Source organism: Parasteatoda tepidariorum, chromosome 10, assembly GCF_982258835.1.
Source record: "Parasteatoda tepidariorum strain Cologne lab strain chromosome 10, Ptep-v5.0, whole genome shotgun sequence".
NCBI classification, from domain to species: Eukaryota; Metazoa; Arthropoda; class Arachnida; order Araneae; family Theridiidae; genus Parasteatoda; species Parasteatoda tepidariorum.
The window spans coordinates 31,752,395-31,775,604 of record NC_141764.1 but is presented as its reverse complement, the minus strand read 5'-3'; the positions used below and the strand labels follow the sequence as shown (position 1 = coordinate 31,775,604).

Below are 23,210 nucleotides of genomic sequence, written 5' to 3'. Positions count from 1 at the left end.
CCTCCCAAAGAGGTGAACCAGGTTCAAAACCCAGCGATGGCTGGTTGATACGAATTCTGCTCTTGGCTTGCACCGACCACAGGCTGACGTTAAATATATTCAGTGGTAGATGGATCATGGGTTGGAATCTCCTTGTCATCGTACTAATCGTGGGATTTTTCCTCTCCACGTTACGCAAATGAGGGTTACTTGCATCAAAAAGTCCTCCTCGAAGGCTAGTTTGTTCTAATGCTTGATCCAGTAAGCTACCTTGTCTTCTGAAGTAGGTTCAAAATTACGAGGCTACGGAATTGAACATTCATTGTTGTTAAACTCTGAATTAAGTGGCTGTTCAATGCCGGTTATTTAATAAAATTAAAAAGAAAAATGCCTTGCACTTTCTTTCGCCGGGTGAAAAGCTCTATATTATTATTATTATTATTATTAATGATAATAAGAGGCCGGGATAGCTTGGTCGGTACGGCGCTGGGCCCATGTCCGAGAGTTCGAACCCCGCCGGCCGAAGACTCCCCGTGTAGTAAAGTGACTGATGCACGCTAAATCTGTCCAATCACAAAAGTCCTCCATGTTCCCATAACAAATCAACACCTCTGGGGGTACTGGATTGGAGATCGATCGTTCTCTGATTCAAGTCAAAATTACGATCTGTGGATGTATGAATGGGTTCGCCCTATAAACGGGTGCGACGTATTGTGTGGCAGAAGTCGAATTCTTGGCCATAGATGGCGCTACTAAAAAACAAGAAACTCACACTCGGTTTCACCCCGCAGGCTTGCCCGTGTGGCAAGTGGCATTAGAAACAACAACAATGATGAATAACTGCTAGTTTCTAACAATAGGTTATCCTTTGTTTCGATAGAATAAGATTTCTATGTTGAAAATACGAACAATATCTGGTATCTCAGTTTTCATCATTGTTTTACCTTTAGCTAAGCGGAAATCTCTATACCCTATCTCTAATAAATAAATAAACAATAGCCATCTTGTTTTGTCAGACAAAAGTTTTACAATTAAAAATTTCGAGATTTGGAAGGTGCTCCATAGTTTGTATAACACAGGTTGTGTAAGTAAAATAGAATAAAAAGATTCAAAAATTAATTAGGTAGAATTAATAAATGTAATTCTACCTAAGACATGTAAAATGTAGAACAAGAGTTATTTACAACCTACAGAAATTTTGTCGAGGACTAATTGGGAAGCAGAAAACAGTAATTAGTGAAAAAGACCCCTTAATTTTAAAAATTAAACTATCTCAATACATGTCTAAACGTAGTCTATATTCATATATATCTCTATATGTAGTCTAAATATAATAATAATATATAATTTCAAAATATAATAAAAATATATATATTCTCAACATATAATAATAATATATAATCTCGACATATAACAATAATATATAATCTCAACATATGTTATTGTTAATTTTGGTAACTAATATAAAACTATACATTTATAATAACTACACTATGTGCACGTTAACAACGTTATTTTGTTTAAAATATTCTTCGTGTTCACAATTTTTTTTTTACACATTATTTTTCAAACGATTTTATTTAAATTAGCAGTTTTTCTAAATAAATATCCAAGCATAAAATTTGAGATTTTTGCTACGATTCCTTAAAAATTTATATAACATTAGGAGTCGTAAGAAAATAGAAGTAAGACTTAATAACACAAAAAATCAAAACAAGTTATGCGCAAAGAATTATTCAGTAAATTTTTGTTGCTTCAATTTTTTTTTAAATTTATAATCTATAATATTTTCCGGTAAAATTGCCTGGTAATTCTGGTAAAATTACCGTACAGTATGTAAATGACATCTTCGGCAAAATAGTTATAAATATTCTAGCATTACAATCCAAAATATACAATATTTAAACCATTTGTTTGGTAATTTTTTCAAAGTTTTAGTTCTTATTACCAAACAATTAGTGAAAATATCGAACGGAAAGTAAATTTAACAGAATTTTTTTTTTATTCTGTGCTCTATGGTATAGTAATTAAATTACCTAGTTTTACTTCAGCCAGTAAATTGTAACACACATATAATAAAAAGCTATTTTATTGTTAATTTCTCCGAAATAATTCCCAAAGCACTGTGGTAAAAATTATCGAGCTTCTTGATTTTCCCATCGATTCAAAAAACACGGTAAATTTTACCATACTCTGGCAATTTTGACCATTACTTTTTGCTCAGTAACGGAATATATCCAGAACTTGTTACAATATTGAAAATATCCTTTAGAGAAAATTTGGAGTAGTATGAGCAATTTAATGCAATAACAAAATTGAATTAAAAAAAAAAACAATACAAAAAAAAGCGATGAAAGTTATAGATACGAATGGTTTCTTCAGAGAAATTCGATTATTGATAAAAACAATCGTCTGTGACTGTCGGACATTTCGAGTCAAACTATGCGGAAGACCCCTCTACTCGTATTGCTATTGAGATAATGAAGAGCAGAATCCCGATCCTCAAGGGGGTTAGGGGACACCTGAATCGAACAACTAACGAACCTATTTGAAGCCCTAAATTACCACATCTCCTATGCATATCTTCCGTTTCTGAAAATCGTCTGCTTTCCCTCGCGCTTTTACTACTAAAACATTGATTTCATGATAATGATTAAGTTTCCTTGAAAAGGCGGGGATTTTACGAAACCGTAGTCTTAAAAAAAAAGAGAGAATTTGAGAATTGATGACGTTTAAAGGCTTTTTATATTTTAAATTGGATCTACTTTTATAGAAATTGGTATTTTCATTACTTCCTGGAATATACATTATTTTTGGTTTAATATTTTAAACATAAATTAACCTTTTATCTCAGAATTTAAAATGGAAAGAAAAAAAAATTATATTTTGATTTTAATTTTCTTCCGATTTCAGTTTATTTTTTTCTTCTTTCTGTTTTTGATCTTGCTTAGCCAATAGATATAGTAAATACAAAATTTTTGCGTAAAAACAAATCAAATTATGAAAATAATGTATAGGAAATTTGACTTAATAGTTGAACACATTGGAAAACGATGTCATGTACTGCAAAAAAAAGACGAAAATCAGATTAGGTTTGAACATGTGGATCGGCAAGCTTTGTGAATCAACAGTAATATTTTATAAAATAAAAATAAAATTGCATTACCTGCAGTTCTTTTCGTGGATAATATGTTGTTCATATTTATTGAGAATAACGAAAAATAATAGAATTCCTTAATATAAAACTAAAAAAATTATAAAGATTATATTAAGTTAAACAACAATTTTATGCAGAAACAATGCTTTTTGTATAATTAACAATCAATTTTTTTAAATAGCTGAATTGACATTGCGAGAATTTACAATGGTTTTAAGGCAACAGCTTCTTATAACAAAAGTATGTTACAAAATGGTCAATTCATTAGTAACCAAAATTTTTATTTAGAAACCAGAGTTCAGCGAAGAATACAGCAATCGATTACAACTGTAATTGATAAAAGACAATTACTGCAATGTTATAAATTACTTGTTATAGCGATTACAATTAATTAAGATTACATGTTATCATGAACATGAGAGGTCATGATCACTTGTAATCACATCAAGAAATAATTACAAGTAATTAAAATATATGATTACAGGCATTCATGATTACATATAATCGTGATTATTACCAATCAAGTATCCGATTAAAGTATGAATTGCAATAATCAGATATACGCATGATAGAACATAAAAGATAGTCCTTAAAGTGTATTTACATACAATGTACGCAATTATAAACAATGCATGGATGTACAAAAGCATGTAGAAAAGAAACATACGATATACATGTATATAAAATACATATATGTACAGTAGTTGTACTAAATAGACGCATTGCTGATATCCATTCAGATATTCTGAAAAAATACACGTGTACAACAACCCTTTATGAATATACGATACATGCATGTCCAATGTATGTCAAATATTTTTGCACACAATTTTAAAATTCGTTTATCTAAAGATAATAATTCCATGCAAAAAATTAGTTTTAGTAAAGATTTATTATTTTATTTAATAATAGTCAAAAGAAATTTGAATTGAAAGGTATGCAATTTTCAAATCATTTTTACAGGGCAAAATATGAAATTTGGGCGAAATCAGATGAATCTGAGAGATCGAATTTTAAATATACGACTTCTTTAAAATTCGATTTCTCAGTAACTATTCAACCAATTTTGCATTGTCTGCAAATTTGTCCGAATGTATGAGGTTATTATCAGACCAAGAATACAGCGTGTAGTGATATCGGATATTTTGTTGATACATTTATTACTAAACACTTTAAAAATGTACAAAATAAAAGAACTTACTGATTTTTAAGGTTGGAATCAGAACGAGATTATAGTCCGAATATATCCGATTCTTATTTATTTATTTTTTAAAACCTTAAACCTATTCAAAGTAAATAAACTTGTCTCCAAACCTGCTGAACGTAAGAGGTTATTATTAGAGTAACAGTGTCAGACAACGACATAGATATATTATTGAATATTTAATTTATGCAATTGATTTATAAAAAACTTTAAAACTATGCAAAATAATAAATAAATTTATCTATAAGCAGATTTTTAACGGAACTATTAATCAGACCGAGAATATTGTTACATGTCGTGGTAAACCATTTGCCTACATCTGAACATGTTTCTAATCCTTCTTATGTGAAATAAATAAACTTTTGTGTAAATTTGCCCTGATTTAATAGGTTGTTATAAGACCAAGAATATATATTTCACTACAGTGAAATATGATATCGGATTTTTAATCGATACATTTGATTTATTATTTCACTTTAAAAATGTACAAAATAAATGATCTTGACGATTTTTAAGGTTAGAATCAGAGTAAGACTTTAGTCAGATTCAACACCTTAAAACTATTCGAAATAAATAAACTTGTCTAAACTTGCTTATTTTTTTGAAGCTACTATTAGAACAACTAGATAGATTATCAAACAACTAGATAAATTATCAAATATTTTATAATGATTATATTTTATCATTTATAGAATTATTAATTTATAGAATTATTAATTTATAGAATTATTAATTTATAGAATTATTGATTTATAGAATTATTGATTTATAGAATTATTGATTTATAGAATTATTAATTTATAATTAATAATAGAATTATTGATTTATAATTAATAATAGAATTATTGATTTATAGAATTATTAATTTATAATTAATAATAGAATTACAGAATTGATTTGTAAAAGACTATTAATTCAATTTATAGATTTGATTTGTAAAATACTTTATAACTGAGCAAAAAAGTAACAAAGTTGCCCGAAGTTAAGGTTACTATCAATCAGACCGCAAGTATTTGTCAGATGTCGTGATAAACCATTTGCCTATACCTCATCTGAACATGTTTTTCTCGTGCTTTCAATGAAATAATATAGTACAATAGATTTACCACACTAAGCATAAAAACGAAGGAACTTTAAAACTTCGAAATACAATAGAATTATGGGTGCCGGCGAAGAGTGTTCTTTTCAAAGTTCTCTTTACAGACTCCAAAGGCGGAAAACGATTGGGAGGGAATCGAAGAAAAAGTGACATGCATGAAATAAATAAATAAAATAGCGAAGTTGTTCGCAAAAGCGCATATAGTAATTCAGTAGTTAGAGAATTACATTCAATTTTGTTCCTTTCGCTGTTTGGCTTTCTGTTGAATTTGGCGAGGAAAGAAAGTCGCCAAGAGTGTAGAATTTCAAACGATTTACTCGGGTTACTGGAGTGGATGGCAAAAGAAACTGGATCCTGGAGAAATTTTTTTTTTTTCCTTTCTTCGTCCTCCTTCAAAATTTTTGAAAGAGGAGAACCTGTAAGAAAGGGGATCGCCGTAACATCTTCTCCTGTTTAATTTTCTGTTTAGTGTACGTTTTTAGAAATATTAAAGATTCCTAATTAAAAAATCCTAGTTGTTTTAAAGGTAAAATCCTAACGTCATAAGATTCGTTTTTAACAAGAAAGCTCAATTTCTTAATGATAGTGATAATGTTTAGATATTGTTTTATAGATTAATAGTTTTTAATTAGATTAATATTAATGCAAAAATTACAGGGCATTTAGATTAATTCTCAGTAAATACTCTAAGTAATGTTGATTTTATAACATAGTTTATTAATTTAAGTTCATTATGTTTGCTTATGATTTTAAAAATAAAATCCATTATGTAAGCGGTTTTCTTCTTCATCTCCTCCCCATCCTCTCTCTTTTTTCTTTTCTTTTTTTTTTTTAAATAACATACTGCAATAGAATGAACAATTTGATTTTTGGGAAAAGAAATAGATTAACTTTTTAAACAAAAAAATCCTCAAAGGATTTTTGAGGAATAACAGATTACTCAGTTTACAATAAAATCATGAAAATAAGTGTATTGTTAATGACACTAAATTTTGATTAAGGGTTAAAACTGTGTATAAGCAATTGAAACGTTAAAATATTTTATTCTTCAGAAAAAAATTTTATTCTTTAAAAAAGAAAAATCCAAAATCTTACAAATTTTTTCGAAAATAATACAAGATAAACATGATTGTATTTAGTTATATTTTTTTCAGATATTTCTAAAAAACTAAGTAACTAAATAAAAATTTTAAATTCTGAAACGAGACTAAATTTTTTCCCCTTTCCTTTTTTAAAAAACAAAAACAAAAAAAGACAAGCATGGTTCTTGAAACCTAGAACAATCACAATTTTTTACAATCTTTAAAATTGTGCTCTATATTTCGCATTTACACTATAACTTTTTTTCTTCTTCTTCAAAACGACAGAAGAATGTCAAGTCTTATAGAGGCGAGAAACGTGGCTGAAAATCTGAGTAATTTCAACGTCGCAATGGACAATTACAGCATATCATAAATTTTTTTATTTTCATACCTAACTTATAGGAAATTCTCCCCTGAAACCGAAAATCTGATTGTTTTTTTCGGCAAATGTTAATTTATTTAGTTATTAAACATTTAAATTGCCCCAAAAGGCCTCCGTAAGTGATGCAATCAAAAACGACCCCTGATTGGCTATGACGTCAAATGTGCCGAAGGGAAACGTGCCGTCTCCATCCACTAAGGCTATTTCAATGCTTTTTTAGTTTTGATATCACGTATACCGTATGAACATCCTTTGTAAATTATCAGTAAAAATTTTGTGAATTAAATTTACGGTTCTGAGAGTGTGTGCAAAATGAAAGAAAGAATTTAAAACTTCAAACGTTGTTATTTATCATTAAAATATCTGAAGAAATGATTATGTAGCTCTTTACAGCGAATCAACATTTCTTTTCGGCTGAAATCAGTAGTGTTAAAGTTCATATAAAATACTATTTCATTCCACTTACTTTTAAATGAAATTAATGCTTCATTACAACCTAATTACTTAATAAGTCACAGATTGGATAGAAATTTTATACATTTTGATACAGGATGTATGATTTTATAATTGGTTATTGCATTAAAACAAATCAGTATTTTCATAAATCTAATTTCCATTGAAAAATATCAGTCCATCATCATTACAAATGATCAAAAATTCAAATAATGTAATTTAATGATACTTCTTTAATTTATTTATTTATTACTAGAGTTGAAGGATTTTCTTTTTAAGTAAATATTTACTAATGTAGTTTATGTCATCTTTTTTTGTTTGTTTCACTATGTATTAAATATTTAAATACACATTAACGCTTATATTTATTATTCTTAGCTTAAATAGGAATTCCGTTACAGTTCGAAATTATTTTTAAATTTTAATTCCTTTTTCTGCAATATGGTATTAATAAAGTATGGTAATTGTTAATTTCTCTCCTTATTTTTGCAAGCTATTTGTCAGTCCTTGCAATGAAGAATTCTAAAATAGTAAAATTAATACATTATACATTTTTAATTAAAAAAAATTATATAAAATAGTTTTAAAAAAATCTCAGGTTATGCATACGGTATAGCCGAAAACGTATCAACACTTTCAAGAATCTAGTCCATTGAAATATATCTGACCATCATCATCACCATAATCTAGTTATATTTAAAATTTCACTTCATTTCTCATTTATCCATATCTAATTAACTTATTTATCCACACTATTTCAGGGAATATCATTAAGCTGGAAGTTTTTGTTTCACTAAAGCTAGAGAACAAAAATAAAAAATTAACTTATACATAATGGAAAGAAATTCTAATGCACATTCTTTATTATTTATTAAATAATTAAAAAATAAACAGTAATGTTGATATTTTTTCTCAATATTTTTATTCTTTGAGTAAATAGGAACTTTGCTATGACGAAAAATTATTTTTATATGCATTTATAAAATTTTATTCCTATTTCTGCAATAAAGAACTAAATAAATGCATATGCTTGATTTCAAATACTCAACATAGATTAAGGCAATTAAAGTAAAGTTAATAAAATCTGCAGGAATGTATATATATATATATATATATATATATATATATATATATATATATATATATATATATATATATATATATATATATATATATATATATATATATATATATATATATATATATATATATATATATATATATATATATATATATATATATGAATTTAAAGTTTTGCTGGGATCACAAGTTTTTTAAGAGGCTACTGCTATGAATACAATTACATGCTTTGAATTCACGCTAGAATAAATAGATAAAAATTATCAATAACTTAAGCTGTCCTACATTTTAAAATCTAAAACTATTTATTCCGCATAAGAAATTGATCCGACATTTCTTTCACTTAGGATGAAAATAAATCTTCCAAATGAACTTGAAGTACACATTAAAATTAAGATCATAGTTTAAAAATGAAAAAACGAAGTTATTTTGTTTTTATAACGCATCATTTATAAGCAATACCATGCACTTTTTTTATTGAACTAAAAAATCTTAAATATTCCGAGCTAGAAAATTTCGTCATATATTAGCAATGTTTCTGTGGGTACCACTAAAATTTAACATTATAAAAATACGTTATATCAAATCCACATTTTTATTAAGCGATATTAAGGCGCAATTTTTTATACAGATAGCTTTAGACCATCTAAAATGGTTGGATTTAATTAGAAAATTTAAACGAAAGCAAGAACGTATTGGTTTTCGCAGCACAGCTATTGTAAGTGAACGGCAGATGGACACGTGTGACGTCAGTTCGTGAATAATCACGTGACTCCCCGTTTCAGGCGAAAACGAAAGTAAGCGTTTTTTGATTGAAAATAACTAAATAAATAGCCTTCTTAGAAAAGTAATAAGATGTTTTCTGGGAGTTTTGAGGGATTCTGAATGCATTAAAATTAAAAAAAAATTTGACTGTAATTGGTAAAAAATGGTAACGCATAGTGAACAAATGGTACCGTGAAACTTACGTTTCGTGGAAATCAAAATTCGTAAGGAAATTCGTTGTTCAGAACAATACTATTTACTTTAGAGCTGAGCTGAAACATTGTCTGAAAATTAGAGCTAAAATCTCAAGCCCTAAATGAAAATGGGACGTAAACGTAAACTTTATTTAATCCATAAGTTTTCATCGTGAAACATATTTTGAACTTCTATAAACTCATTCCACTTATCGTCAAAGCAAATATACACTACCGGTCAAAAGTTTGCGAAAATTTTTAAATCTGCAAAGAAAAGGCCTAAATTCAAATGTTCATAGAACTGAGAAAAATCATTCAAATGGCATGAAAATTTGATATGTTCTGAAGTGAACCCTCTACTGTTAGTTACATATGATCAAATTGCAATACTTTGTTTTTTGCGAACTGAATCCAGCTTTTCATCACGGATTGTTTTTATGGTGAAAAAAGTTGTTAAGTTTGAACACTTGCCAAACTTGCAAAACATATTTTTTGTACTTTCTCTTTTCTTCTTTCTTTACTACATATTTTTTGTACTTCTTACTTAGAAAATAGTTATTTGAACAGTTCTATGTAAGCCCTCAAAATTTCAAATCGATTCGATTTTTTTTTGACGAAGTTATAGAATTTTGAAAAACATGTGTACTTCTCTCGATTTTTGAGCATTCCACATATGCAGTCTTCTGGTCTATACATCTTCTATCAAAGAACTTTTTAATTTTTATGTTTCTATATTTTCAAATAATTAATATTTATCATAAAACAAATACTCTTATTCATTATTGTAATTATTATTGTTTATATTTATTGTTTATATTTATTGTTTATATTTATTGTTTATATTTATTGTTTATATTTATTGCTTACCTGTATTAGTTTTGTTGTGATATTTTTACTTTATATTAAATTAAATTAAAAAGTTATAACAATAATTACATAAATAATTCTAAAAAAATAATAACAATAGTAAAAAAAATTTGCATTTTTATTAAACTATTTTATTTACAACAGGTCAAATATTTAACATATTCTTATTCGTATTTTGTAATTAAATAAATTAACATTTAAATCTTAGATTCCTCGAACCATCCACCTTTTGCTTTCATTATAGCCTTACATATGCATAGCATTCGTTCTAATAAACCATTAATCACTTCAAGTGATATAGAGTTCCATTCCTGTTGTAAAATGTCCCATAACTGACTTCGATTCAAATATCAGAGCATCGTTTGCAAGAACAAACAAATTTTAGATGAAATGTGACATCTATGAGATATTGTTTTAATTATATTCATAATAAGTTCCTTGTAGTAACAATAATTACAATAATAAATAAGAATATTTGTTTTATAATCAATATTAATTATTTGAAAATATAGAAAACATTAAAATTAAAAAGTTCTTTGGTCGAAGATGTATAGACCAAAGGACCGCAAATGTGGAATGCTTAAAAATCGAGAAAAGTACACATACATGTTTTTCAAAATTCTATAACTTCGTCAAAAAAAATCAAATTGATTTGAAATTTTGAGGACTTACATAGAACTGTTCAAATAACTATTTTCTATTAACAGAAAGTACAAAAAATATTTTTTGCAAGTTTGGCAAGCGTTCAAACTTAACAACTTTTTTCACCATAGAAACAACTCATGATGAAAAGCTGGATTCAGTTCGCAAAAAACAAAGTATTGCAATTTGATCATATGTAACTAACTGTAGAGGGTTCACCTTAGAACATATCAAATTTTCATGCCATTTGAATGATTTTTCGCAGTAAATGAACATTTGAATTTAGAACTTTTTTTTGTAGATTTCAAAATTTTCGCAAACTTTTGACCGGTAGTGTATAAAATAAACACACAAAAAAGTTTTTTTACAACAATAATTATAAAAAAAATGACAATTTTGATTGCAAATTTTCAACTTCATGATATTTTTATGAAGAGAATTTTATATTCCTGGCCCCTATACTCTGTAAAGCTTTCAATTTTAATAATAATAATAATAAACTTAGAGATGATTAAGCTATGGTTTTAGCAATGATTCAACTATGAAATTCAAGTAACGATTTTGCAGTTCAAAGATGAAATAGAACTTCTAAAGGCGTTTTCTTCTAACGTCGAAAATCCCAGCATTATCCTAGTTTCTTTAAGGGATATGATAAATTTAGATTACTAATTCGCCATAATTTAAAAGCTATTCCTGTAGAAAAATTTGTTCCATGAACATTTTCTTGGTTTGTTTAAGAAAACGATTTAAAATTCAAAATTTTAAAACGATTTTAAAAATAAATCATTCATACAATCGTTTGTTCAAAACATTTTGCTACTTTTCTTTGTCTGCTTTCAATTTCAAATATTATTATTACTATTTAATAAAATAAGGAATATCAAGGATATAGTTTCACGTTACAGAAATACATTATAATATAGAATTCTAGTAAAAAATTTAAATGCTGAACTTGTTATAACTCATTACGGGAAGTATAAATGCAGATATAAGCTGTTTAACTATTTAATTAAGTAACATTAAAGAAAGCTTTCATAGAGTAGTAAAAGAATCTTTCATTGAAAGGAACATAGCGTCAAATAAAACATACGATAGTAATTTGAGCAAAAAAATAATATTAATTATTTGCATGAAAAATATGGAGTCAGTTAACAAATATTTTCGGATTAAAGAGAAATTGAAGCTCTTTGTAAGAAAATAAAAATTAAAATTCTCTTAACGATAATTCTTTTCGTAAGTAAACAAAAATTACCTTGATTTCATAACGAAACTTTTGTTTATGACCAAAGCTATTTATAAAATAAAAATCAATTATTCACTCTTTCATGATTTTTTTTTTTATTTTTAAAATCATACTATCTCGCCGACAAGGATGATAAATGAAATTACCTCAATACGTCGCTCACAAATTACACTTGAAATCGGACACCACTGATAACTAAAAAAAGGGCGAAAGCTCGCCATATATGGTCGCCAAGTCGCCAATAACACTTATTTAGCAATAGAGCAACGGAACTACTCCCGAAAAAGAAAAGGGGGGGGGAGAGAATAATAATAAAAAGTGAACAGAAATACGAAGGAAATAAAAATAATAACAACTAAAATAAAAAACTACATCGCTCGCGAGGCGCTTTGGAATTGCGTCTCGTCCGGACTATCCAGCTCTACAAAGGGAGAAGGGCACCCGGACTGTTATTAAACCGTCCAATCTCCGGTTTCCTAGAACCTGCAGTCATTACGGGATCAGGTTTCGTCGGAGGCCTAATCACTCCTGTTGCTCCTGATCTTCTCCTGTTACATTCGACGGGGATTTGTTTTCGAAAGGGGGCCGTATACCTTGTTACTTGACTCCTTTTAACGGTATCGCGCCCAGGTAGTAGATTAAATTTTGGGCCTAGGTTACAAGATATCTTGACTTTTTCGCTACGGCGATACCAAAAATCCGATTCACAGGTGTTTTGGGAGTCAGCATGAAAAACGGATTTAGATTTATCCAGATATGTGCGTTCAAATGGAGGGTGATCGTTTTAAAGAGGATAATTTTATTTGCTGGCGGAATCTATTTCAGAAAGAGGGAAATTCCTGAAAGTTATTGGCCCTAAAAAGTAACTTTATCTTCTTGCAATCAAAGTTTTAACTGTTTTTAAGGTATATTTCTTATAGTAAAATGATTTTTTATTTATTTATTTTTTTGGTTCCCGTATTCATATAAATAAATAAACATATATTCTTTTTCATCGTTCTAGGTGTTAGATTTGGATACTAAGTTAATAATTAGTTCTTAATAATTTGTTAAATCTAATCATATAGTCAGAGCCGGATTATACCTTTCGTAGGCCCTAGGCACAGCCGTTTTTGGGCCCTCCCCTCCTTCCCCCACTCCTCCCCTCTTTTCAAAATATATGCTAAAATTTTCTTGCATATTTTTTTTTAACATTTTTATTAATATGGATTTTAATTTGAATACGACATTTTGCGTAATTTGGAATTCGACAGCATAATACAAGATTTCGTTGAATCCAAAAATCGCAAAAAAGTAATATATTAGATCATAAGATTCTGCAAAATAATTTATTACCGAAAAATATTATATTTTTATTTGTATCTTCATAATTTTGTGCAAAATACACTTGTTGTTTTTAAAGCTAAATTACTTTTGTCAACAAATTTTTTTCTCCCAATTTTTTCGCAGGCCCCTGAATTTCGTAGGCCCTAGGCACGTGCCTAGTGTGCCTATAGGTTAATCCGGCCCAGCATATAGTAAATGAATTTAACAAATTTGTTTACACTTAAGATGCATATAGATATGCGTTGAAATGAAGTTTCAGTACGATCGTGTTTAAGAGGATTATCTTTTTAGTAGAGAAATTTATTTGGAAAAGTTAAAATTCCTGAAAGTTGTTAGCATGAAAAAGTATTGTTTTTTAAAATTGATTTTTCACTATTTTCAAGGAGTATTCAGTAGTGAAATTATTATTATTAGTAAAATCTTTTTGTGCGAGTGTATGTATCTGTATGCAAGACCTGATTACTGTTTAGGCCCGATAGGCCTGTCGCTTTTGAATTCTGAGGGGCCTTCATTAGTATTTATTTTATTTTATATTATAACCGTCGTTAAACAGCCAACCCAATCCAGAAGACAAGGAAACTCCTGGATTAGTACCCGCAGAGGCATGATTTGTTATGGGAACATGGAGGACTTTGAGACTCGACAGATTTAACGTGTACCAGTCACCATTTACTACACGAAGAGACTTCGGCCAGCGGGGATCGAACCCACGACCTCTTTGACATGGACCCAGTGCCCTAGCAACCGTGCTATCCCGGCCCCTTTCAATAGTATATTTTATTTTATATTATAACCGTCGTTGAACAGCTGAACCAATTTTGGGTTTACGACTACTAATGTTCAACTCCGTAGCCTTGAAATTTTGAACCTAATCCAGAAGACAGGGGAACTCCTGGATCAGTACCGCCAGAGGTATTTGTTATGGGAACATGGAGGACTTTGTGACCCGACAGATTTAACATGCATCAGTCACCATTTATTACCGGTGAGGATTGAACCCACGACATTTTGGATATGGGCCCAGTGCCCTACCAACCAGGCTATCCCAGCCTCTCATTGGTATATAGTAAAAAATATTGCTGAAATATATATTTCGTAGTGTAAAAAATATTGCTATTTTCTACACTACGAAATCATGCACAAATTATTCCAATTTTCTTTTTTTTTTTTTAAATTTATTATATCTCGCACTTCTTATTGTCGTTACGTTATTACATTAAACTAAACATGTCTTTAGAGGTTCATCCCATCATGATAAATATTAACTATATTCAGCATCATTTGGGATAATACTCTTACTTGAGATCAACTCCTAATAGCCAAAAAGTATCATAATCAAAAATTTTCTAATTTTACTAATTTTAGGTTTTTTTTAATACTAAATTTAGGTATATAAGGGCATTTTGTGGATTAAAACTTATTTTCGAGCTGTAATTTATATGTTCCTCAAATAAGTTTTAGCATATTTTTCTTTTTTTTATCTTTTCAGAAATTATAAATAAAAATTTTCTTATATTTTGCAGTAGGGGACAAGAATGTCAATATTTCACGTGTTTAATTGATTTCATTTATCCCAGAATTGAATCTGTTCCCACAAAACATTTTATTTCTTGGAACAAGTTAGAAGCAATTTAACTACTGTTTTTTTTTTTTTTTTTTTTAACTGATTCCTTTATTTTATTGAGAGCGGTCGGATGGGTGAGGAAAAAGGGGTAAAATCTCGTTTACCATCATACTATTTATGCATTAAATCATGAAATTTCAGTAATTACAAGCAAAAAATGAAAAATAAATAAAAGGTGCAAAAAAATAAACTCTATCGAAATATGATCGAATTATACCTTAAAATATTTATAAATTTTGAATCGATAAATAAAAAGTACATTTTTAAAAAAAATTCGAGTGGGACGGAGACGTTAATTTGTTCGAAATAATTAACTTTGTAACTGCTTAAATTTGATTTTTGGGGAGAGGGGTCATTCTATTGTATCAATCGACTTTTGAAATTTCAGCTGCAGACGAAATTGTTTGACATCCTTAAAAAATTTGTTTTTAAGATAAAAAATATATTGCATTGAATTTTTGGATAGTTAAGACTAATTATACATTATTATTTTTTCAATCTAAAAACCATAATCATTACTTTACGATTAACTTATTTTAATACCGCATTCAGCATTTTAATTTAATATATTGTGTTACTAGCTTTAAAAATTCACGTCACTAAGTTATTCATGCATGGCAAACTATGAGAAGGCACGCTTATTTTTAAGTACAAGTAATATGTTAACTTTCATCACCATATTCATTTTTATGGAGCAAGTGTTTCTTGCTCTCAAAAACAGGCACCCGATCTCAAGATTCTCAGACGTGAATGAGGAAAGCAAAAGCAACCTGAAAGAAATGTAATGATTCTAAAGAAAAATGGAAAATAAAAGTGAAAAACAAAATTCGTAAAACCGCGGTAGCCGAGATTGTAGCAAAGCATGAATACGTTGCCATTGCAACATTGGCTACATCGGACAAAATAGACTCTCTTTAAAATTTTGACTGAAGGAACATCGGCCACCATTTCAGTTTTTAAGGACCTTAAAAACTCCATTTAAAAGGAGTCTATCGTATCAGAGATGTAAAGGTATTGATGGTGAAAATCGCAAAATAAGTTTGTGAGAAAAGGAATTAAGCAACAAAATTACAGTATGATAATTATAACAATAATTATTATCACATGTATCATCAATATTTGATGATATATGTAAACTGATTGTAATTTATGAACATGTGGAGCGACGTTTTACTTTGCGAAAATCCGTTCAGAATGTTTAGTAACATCAGGATGAGGATACTATAAGTAAATTATCTTTTTTCCAGAGAAAACCATGTAACTCACATATTTGGCAGAATGATGCGATTTCTGAAATGATGAATCATACAATATTCTTAAATATACTTTCATCAATGTTTTTAAAATGCCAATTAAAATTCACAAATTTTTTTAATTATGGAAAAAAGAAATATCATGGATTGTATAAAACTTCGTGAATGTGTATAATAGATATATAAAAAGAGTTATCTTTTCCAGATGCTCCACATTTTTTTTTCTTAGAAACCTTCTTGCTAAGAAGATTTAATCAAAGGTGTAAAGATGATTTGCTCTACAACTCTGTATACAGTTAAAAGATTTAAAATGAAATTTGGTTTTAGTATAAAATCTTTAGACTTAAAAAGGTTAAAAACAACGTAAAAACCACAAATAATGCCCCATGAAAAATTCTTGAGCTTAAAATCTAAAATATTGGAAAATCATAAATAATTTATTAATCCATTTAAATTCTATTATCAAATGAGATAAAAAAGAAAACAATATTTGCGTTTTGGTCAGAAATCAACTCCTCAAAAAAATGTCTGGTGCTTACAACTTGGTTGCTTAGCAACGGAGAAACACTAGGTAGTTCTTTCTTGGCGATCACATAGTTCGTTTGAGATTATCTTAAATTGCGCCTGCTGCTACGGCGATAATATTTGGCTATTTTTGGGATACTACCCCAAACATATTCAAAGCACCCAAATTTATGGCCCAATTTTTTCGAAATTTTGTCTACCCCTATATTTTTAGGGTCGGGAGTCCAAATATGTTTATTTAGAAGTTCGTTTTGCGTCTGATTTCGCAACTTAATTAATAGTTAGTGCTAATTAATTAGCATATTCGAGGTCCCCCCTTTGAACCATTTAGATTGACACGTAGTACGTGGAAAAAGGATCTTTAGAACGAAAGTTATTCAGAGTGATATCTTTTTCATTGTGCGCGCTGTACATACACGCACATAAACATTCTGATTTATTTAAATCGGTAGTTTATATTTTACTTTAAGTGATTATAATAATATTCATATCAGTATAAAATATTTTCCTTTGGAGACACGACTAATTCAAATTGCATGGCGTGAAGCTGTAATTGTTTTTTTTTACTCTTTTTTAATGTTTTTATATTTTAAAAATATATAAAACAGGAGCTGCTAAATGCATTCGTTTTGAAGATAAAGATGAATATTTCAATAAAAGAGTGCTGTTTATCGCCATTTCTAGATGTATTTTGTAATTGTTTCTAATGCCACTTGCCAATACCAGCAAGTCTGTTTGGTGAAAGCAAGCAAATTTAAAGCAGAGGGTGCGTTTCTAGTTTTTCATTGGAGCCATCTATAACCAAGAATAAGACTCCAGCCAGACGCACGTCACAGCCCGTTTACAGAGTAGACCCATTCATCCACAGATCGCAATTTTCACCTGAACCAGAGGACGATCAATCTCTAATTCAGTACCGCCAGAGGTATTTGTTACGGGAACATGGATGACTTTGTGACCCGACAGATTTAACATGCACCAGCCATCATTTACTACACAGGGAGTTTTCAGCCAGCGGGGATCGAACTTACGACCTCTTGGATATGGGCTCAACGCTCTATCAACCACGCTAAATATATTTTTTAAATACTATAATGACCATTTCCTAATTTATAAATTAATGTTAAAAAATAATTCACACAAAAAAAAATACACGAGTGTGTTTAAAAAAACTGAAATTATTGGAGTAACTGCGCAAATCCAGCTAAAATCATCTTAAAAAATATTAATTACATAAAAATGAACTAGCAAATGCTTAAAAACTGTGATATTTTTCTTTACTCCGAAGTAAAAAGAGTTTATTTTTTCCGGCATTAACTTGACGTACAAAACACTAATATTATCACAGGCATCCAAACCTGATTGATCCAGAAAAGCAATTATTTAATCAAAGTTTTTTTAAATCCATCGAAGTAGTTCTAATATTCATCCTCACTAGCGATTTAAAAAATTCTAAGTGTTTTTGTTTCTTCTTCGCTTAAATATCGCTTATTTGCAACCCCTAATGTGCATTATTTTTTGTCTTCATTTTTATGAAATGATATATTAAAGACTATCATTATGAAACAAACTGTATTGAAAATAAAAGTGAATAAATTAAGGGCCAAATTATAGTCTACATGTTTTATTTCTTTTTGTTTGAGAAATCTTAAAAAGGGAACCTACAACAGAATACTATTTACAGTTCAATTTGGTGGTTTAGGAGTAGAGCGTTAGCCTCCCAATCAGGTGTTGCAGGTTTTAGCATTTTCAGCAGTGGTAACTTATTTTGTAAATTGCAAATTTCAAACGATTAAAAAAAAAAACTAACAAAATTTGGCAAATACTAGAAGGTTCATTTACAAAATGAAGAATAATTTTAAGAAATAAGTCTGAAATAAAGTTATTTTTAGTATATTACATTTATAATTCCTTATTTATTAAAAAAATAATAAAAACGCAAATAGATGCGTTTTTGATGGAAAAAGAGGCAATTGGCAGACAATTATTTAATCACTATTTCTTATATATAGTCGCCCTGCGGCACGAGGCGATCATCAATTTTGCCCCATTAAAAGGTATAGTTTTCTCAACAATCTAACACACACTGGTTCTTATTTCACTTCGTTTTTTTATATCTTGTTCAAACTTGTTTGTATTTCCCCTATTAATTTAATCACTTTTTTTGCTCTTTATGGCAAATGGGTTTGTCTCATGCTTTCTTCTGAGATTTTTTATTATGATACTTGGTTCCTGTTTACAGAACTAAAACTATATTAAGTCCATTTTTTTGCTTCATAATTTGTGCCTTGTTTACGATGTTCAACTTTATTTATAAATAGAATACTCTTTCTTCATATAAATACTAAAATATTTTACCTTCTTTTAATATAAAAATGAAAAAAAAAATTAGCAGACTTACAGTGTTTAAGAAACAAAAACAAGGTAAATTGCAAAATAATTTATTGCATTCGATACAGTATCACTGAAAATAAAAATGTAAAGTTCTGGACAGGAGAAAATGAATATTTAAATAATAAATAAGCTTCAAATAAAAAATATCACAAAATATAAATATTAAAAAAAAGATATGGAAAAGATAATTCACATCATTTCAACGAATTACAAGTAAAAATTGAGCTTGACAAAAAAAAACATCAAAAGATTACACGCTTATAACACACTTTCCCAATATATTTGGATGAGAAATAACATAAATTAATGCAATATAAATTAATATTAATAATATGAATTAATATTTATAATATAACAAATATTTATAATAGTAGTATTATAGATAAAAATTCACATAAATAATTCGTAGAGAGTTTTAAAAGAAAGTAAGAAAACTAGATAAAAATTAAACCCATCCAAAAAAAAGGCTTAGACTTTTCTGAACTAAAATAAAATTTCATAATATTTTTTAGATGTATAGTACACTAGATAAAAAAAAGGGACTACTTTGAATAACTTTTAATTTAATATTTAAAAAAGTCTATCTTGATTTCTAAGGAACCATTACATTTGGCCGATTTCGATCAAATTTTACATTCAGCCATGTAAAATTACATTCTTTAAAATGTTGTAAAAAATTGTAAGCCTTACAATTCAAATTTTTTTCGACCATTATTAAATAAATTTAAAAAAAAAAAAAACAATAAATAATTACACGAAGCTGAAATCTGACATAGTTTTGGAGCTAAGATTAAGAGGAGACTATATCACATGAGAAACTTTTCATCAGGTATCCTCTTATACCTCCATAAGTAATTTAAAATATAGAAAAGTGAATTACGGCAAACCTAGAGTGAGAAATGAAGTTTTAAATACAGAAAAGAAATTTTCACAACATTAAAATGGAAACAAATTATGAGAGGATAATTTAGGATTATGCAATGGGGAACATTCTCTTCTAGTAATTTGTTTACATTTTGATGTAAATTAATTTTCAGCAATTGAAACTTCCATGACTTTCTATAGTTTGCCTAAAGTAAAAACTCCCCATGCCATTCGCCTGGATATATGGCATTGACTATGGTAACCAGTTACAACTATTTTAAGTAGGGGTGTGGGGTGACAGGTTTTAGCTTGGGTCGGCGAGAGAAAAGGAAACTTTTTCTAAGGTCTACTGTGTTAGCCCTACTCAGACTTTGTGATGGGGGAGTTCTTACCATAGACAAACTATACATCATAGTTATAAAAGTGAAACAGAATTTATGATGAAAAATTGCTCTTTCTCTTAATATAGGGCAAGTCCACAGTTACCCACATCAAAATTAAACGGTCCATAATTCAACAAAAACATATGGGACTCAGATTTTCTGCCACTCGATGGTAGAGCAGATTGCTTGGAATGTATATCTTTGAACTTCAGTTGTCGCTCAAGGCAACATCATAATGTTTAGCCAGGAAAAGCGAAAATTTATGTAATTATTCTCGAAAGTATTATTCTCAACAATGAAAAGTTTCGCAAAGAATAACACGATGTAGCAGCATTCAATAACTCAATGGCTACACAATTATATCGCATTGTTTCATGGCAACTGGACTGATGAGAAAAAAAAAGCCTTTAAAACCTCAATTTTGGGTGATGAAAAACTAAGATAAATAGGAATGAAGTTTTGGAAGGGTATTTCTTCAGATTGTTAGATTTAAATTTGTTTAATTTTAAAGTCATGCAGAGTGTTTAAATTAAATAAATAGGAAGAAAAAACCTGTATAAACATTTATACAAAGATAAATGACATGCTTATACACAATATGGTAATAAAATTAATGCAGTAAACTAATGTTGAAATGAAAACAAACACAAAATGTAACTATAAATAAATTAATAAATAAAAGAGTCAAATAAATTGATGCTTTGGGCTTGAAAGACTCAATAAATATAGCTTATTTTTTCTAGTAGCTATTCAAATTCAACTTAAGGCACAAATCTGTCCAAGCTTCTGCCAGGTGAACTATGCCTTGATCTTACATTGCATTGCATCTTTTGCAATTCTAGCATTAGTAACTCAATCTGACAAGCATCTAAATATAAAAAATAAAGCATTGAACAATTAAAAAAAAGAGAGAAATGCAGCATATTCGCAAAGAATAGCACGATGTAGCAGTATTCTATAACTCAATGGCTACACGATTATATTTTACTGTTTTATGACAACTAGACTGAAGAAAAAAAAGGAAAGAATTTAAAACCTCAATTTTGAGTGGTAAAAAACTAAGATAAATATAAATGAAGCTTTGGCATGGTATTTCAACAGGTTGTCAGATTTTTAGATGCATGCAATTTTAAAATCATGCTGCGTGTTTAAATTGAATAATTAAAGAGAAAAAAAATACCCGTATAAATATTTATACAGAGATAAATAACACCCTTATACATAATATGCTAATAAAATTAGTGCAGTAAACTAATGTTGAAATGAAAATGGACTAACACAATATGTAACAATAAATAAATTACTAAATAAAACAGTCAAATAAATAGATGCTTTGGGCTCAAAAGACTCATTAAATATTGCTTATTTTTCCTAGAAGCTATTCAATTTCAACTTAAGGCACAAATCTGTCTAAGCTTCTGCCAGGTGAACTATGCCTTGATCTTACATTGCATTGCATCTTTTGCAATTCTAGCATTAGTAGCTCCATCTGACGAGTATCTAAATATAAAAAAACAAAAGATTGAGCAATTAAAAAAAGAGAGAAAGGTAGCAGATTAGTGAATAAATTTTTTTTCATAGCAAAAAGAAGAATACATAATTTTATACCATGTTCTCTGACTGCATCTTGATTGTGCCAAAGGGAGCCACCTGGCTTCCAGACTTGCTTTAGGTCTGGTGTACTAAATCATTAATAAATACTATTAGCATCTCTTACATACAGGGCTGTTTATAATTAAAATAAGGTTACTAAGAGGCACATGTAATGCAATTATATAGTAGAAATGGCAGAAAATGTAACAAAAAATTTTAGTTTTAAAAACGTGAAGCTGGTAGAGGTTTTTTTTTTAAATTTTTCTTTTTTATTGCAAAAGCACTTGACTTTACATCATTGGCCCCCATGCATCGAAGATGCATGAGATTGGAGCATATAAGCTGGTAGAGGTAAAAGCTACAAAATTTCTCAAGAATTAAATTTTTAATAAAAAGGGCATGTGCCAAGTTTTTATGTAAAAAAAAAAAAATATGATCTTTATACTTTAAAAATAAAAGGATATTATTTTACAAAAACTGATTAAAAAGTTTGACCAAAAATAGATAATATATGGTGAAGATATATAAATAATATATGTTGAAGATTTAAAAAAAATTGCTTATGAAATAAAGCTGTATAACAATCACATTTTAAGAATTTAACCTTTCATTATTATGTAATAAAAAGAAGTTTGCTTTTTAATCTAAAAATTTAATACAAGCTAAATAAAACTTAACTTATCTGAGCTCTCATTCCATTAAAAAAATTTAACCTCAAATATTTCTTCAAATGAAATTATGACTTAATATTAACAAAAAAAAAAAAAAAAATACTTTTCTTAACAGAAGAACAAATTTAAGGACAAAAACAAAGGAATTATTCTCTTGCCATCATCATAATGAAAAAAATAATTCGGTTGCTTAAGTTACAGAATTTTCCTTAGTCATTTATAACTTTTGAAATTTTACTTGTTCTGTCTATTTTTCAGTTTGAAAATTAAAAAAAAGATAAAAATCAATCAAAACACTGACAGTTTTCTCCCATGAAATTGGTCAATTATTATGCAAATTTTACACTGACTAATATTAAAATGCCAGGTTTTTTTTTTTTTTTTTAAAAAAAAATAATGCTAACAAACAGATGCTTGTTTGCAAATGGAC

At 28.5% G+C, this 23,210-nt stretch overlaps 1 protein-coding gene across 1 annotated transcript in view; it reads right to left on the bottom strand.

The window, feature by feature from the left end:
* Positions 1–20,079: 20,079 nt before the first annotated feature.
* Positions 20,080–23,210, bottom strand: part of LOC107455059 (SANT and BTB domain regulator of class switch recombination) — a 33,002-nt gene continuing 29,871 nt past the window's right edge. Inside the window, exons 13-14 of the mRNA XM_087154233.1 lie at positions 22,125–22,198; positions 20,080–22,016 (exon numbers count right to left, since the gene is read on the bottom strand). Of these exons, the coding sequence (XP_087010359.1) occupies positions 21,910–22,016; positions 22,125–22,198 (181 nt within the window). The 3' untranslated portion in view covers positions 20,080–21,909. The remainder of the gene's footprint in view (positions 22,017–22,124; positions 22,199–23,210) is intronic.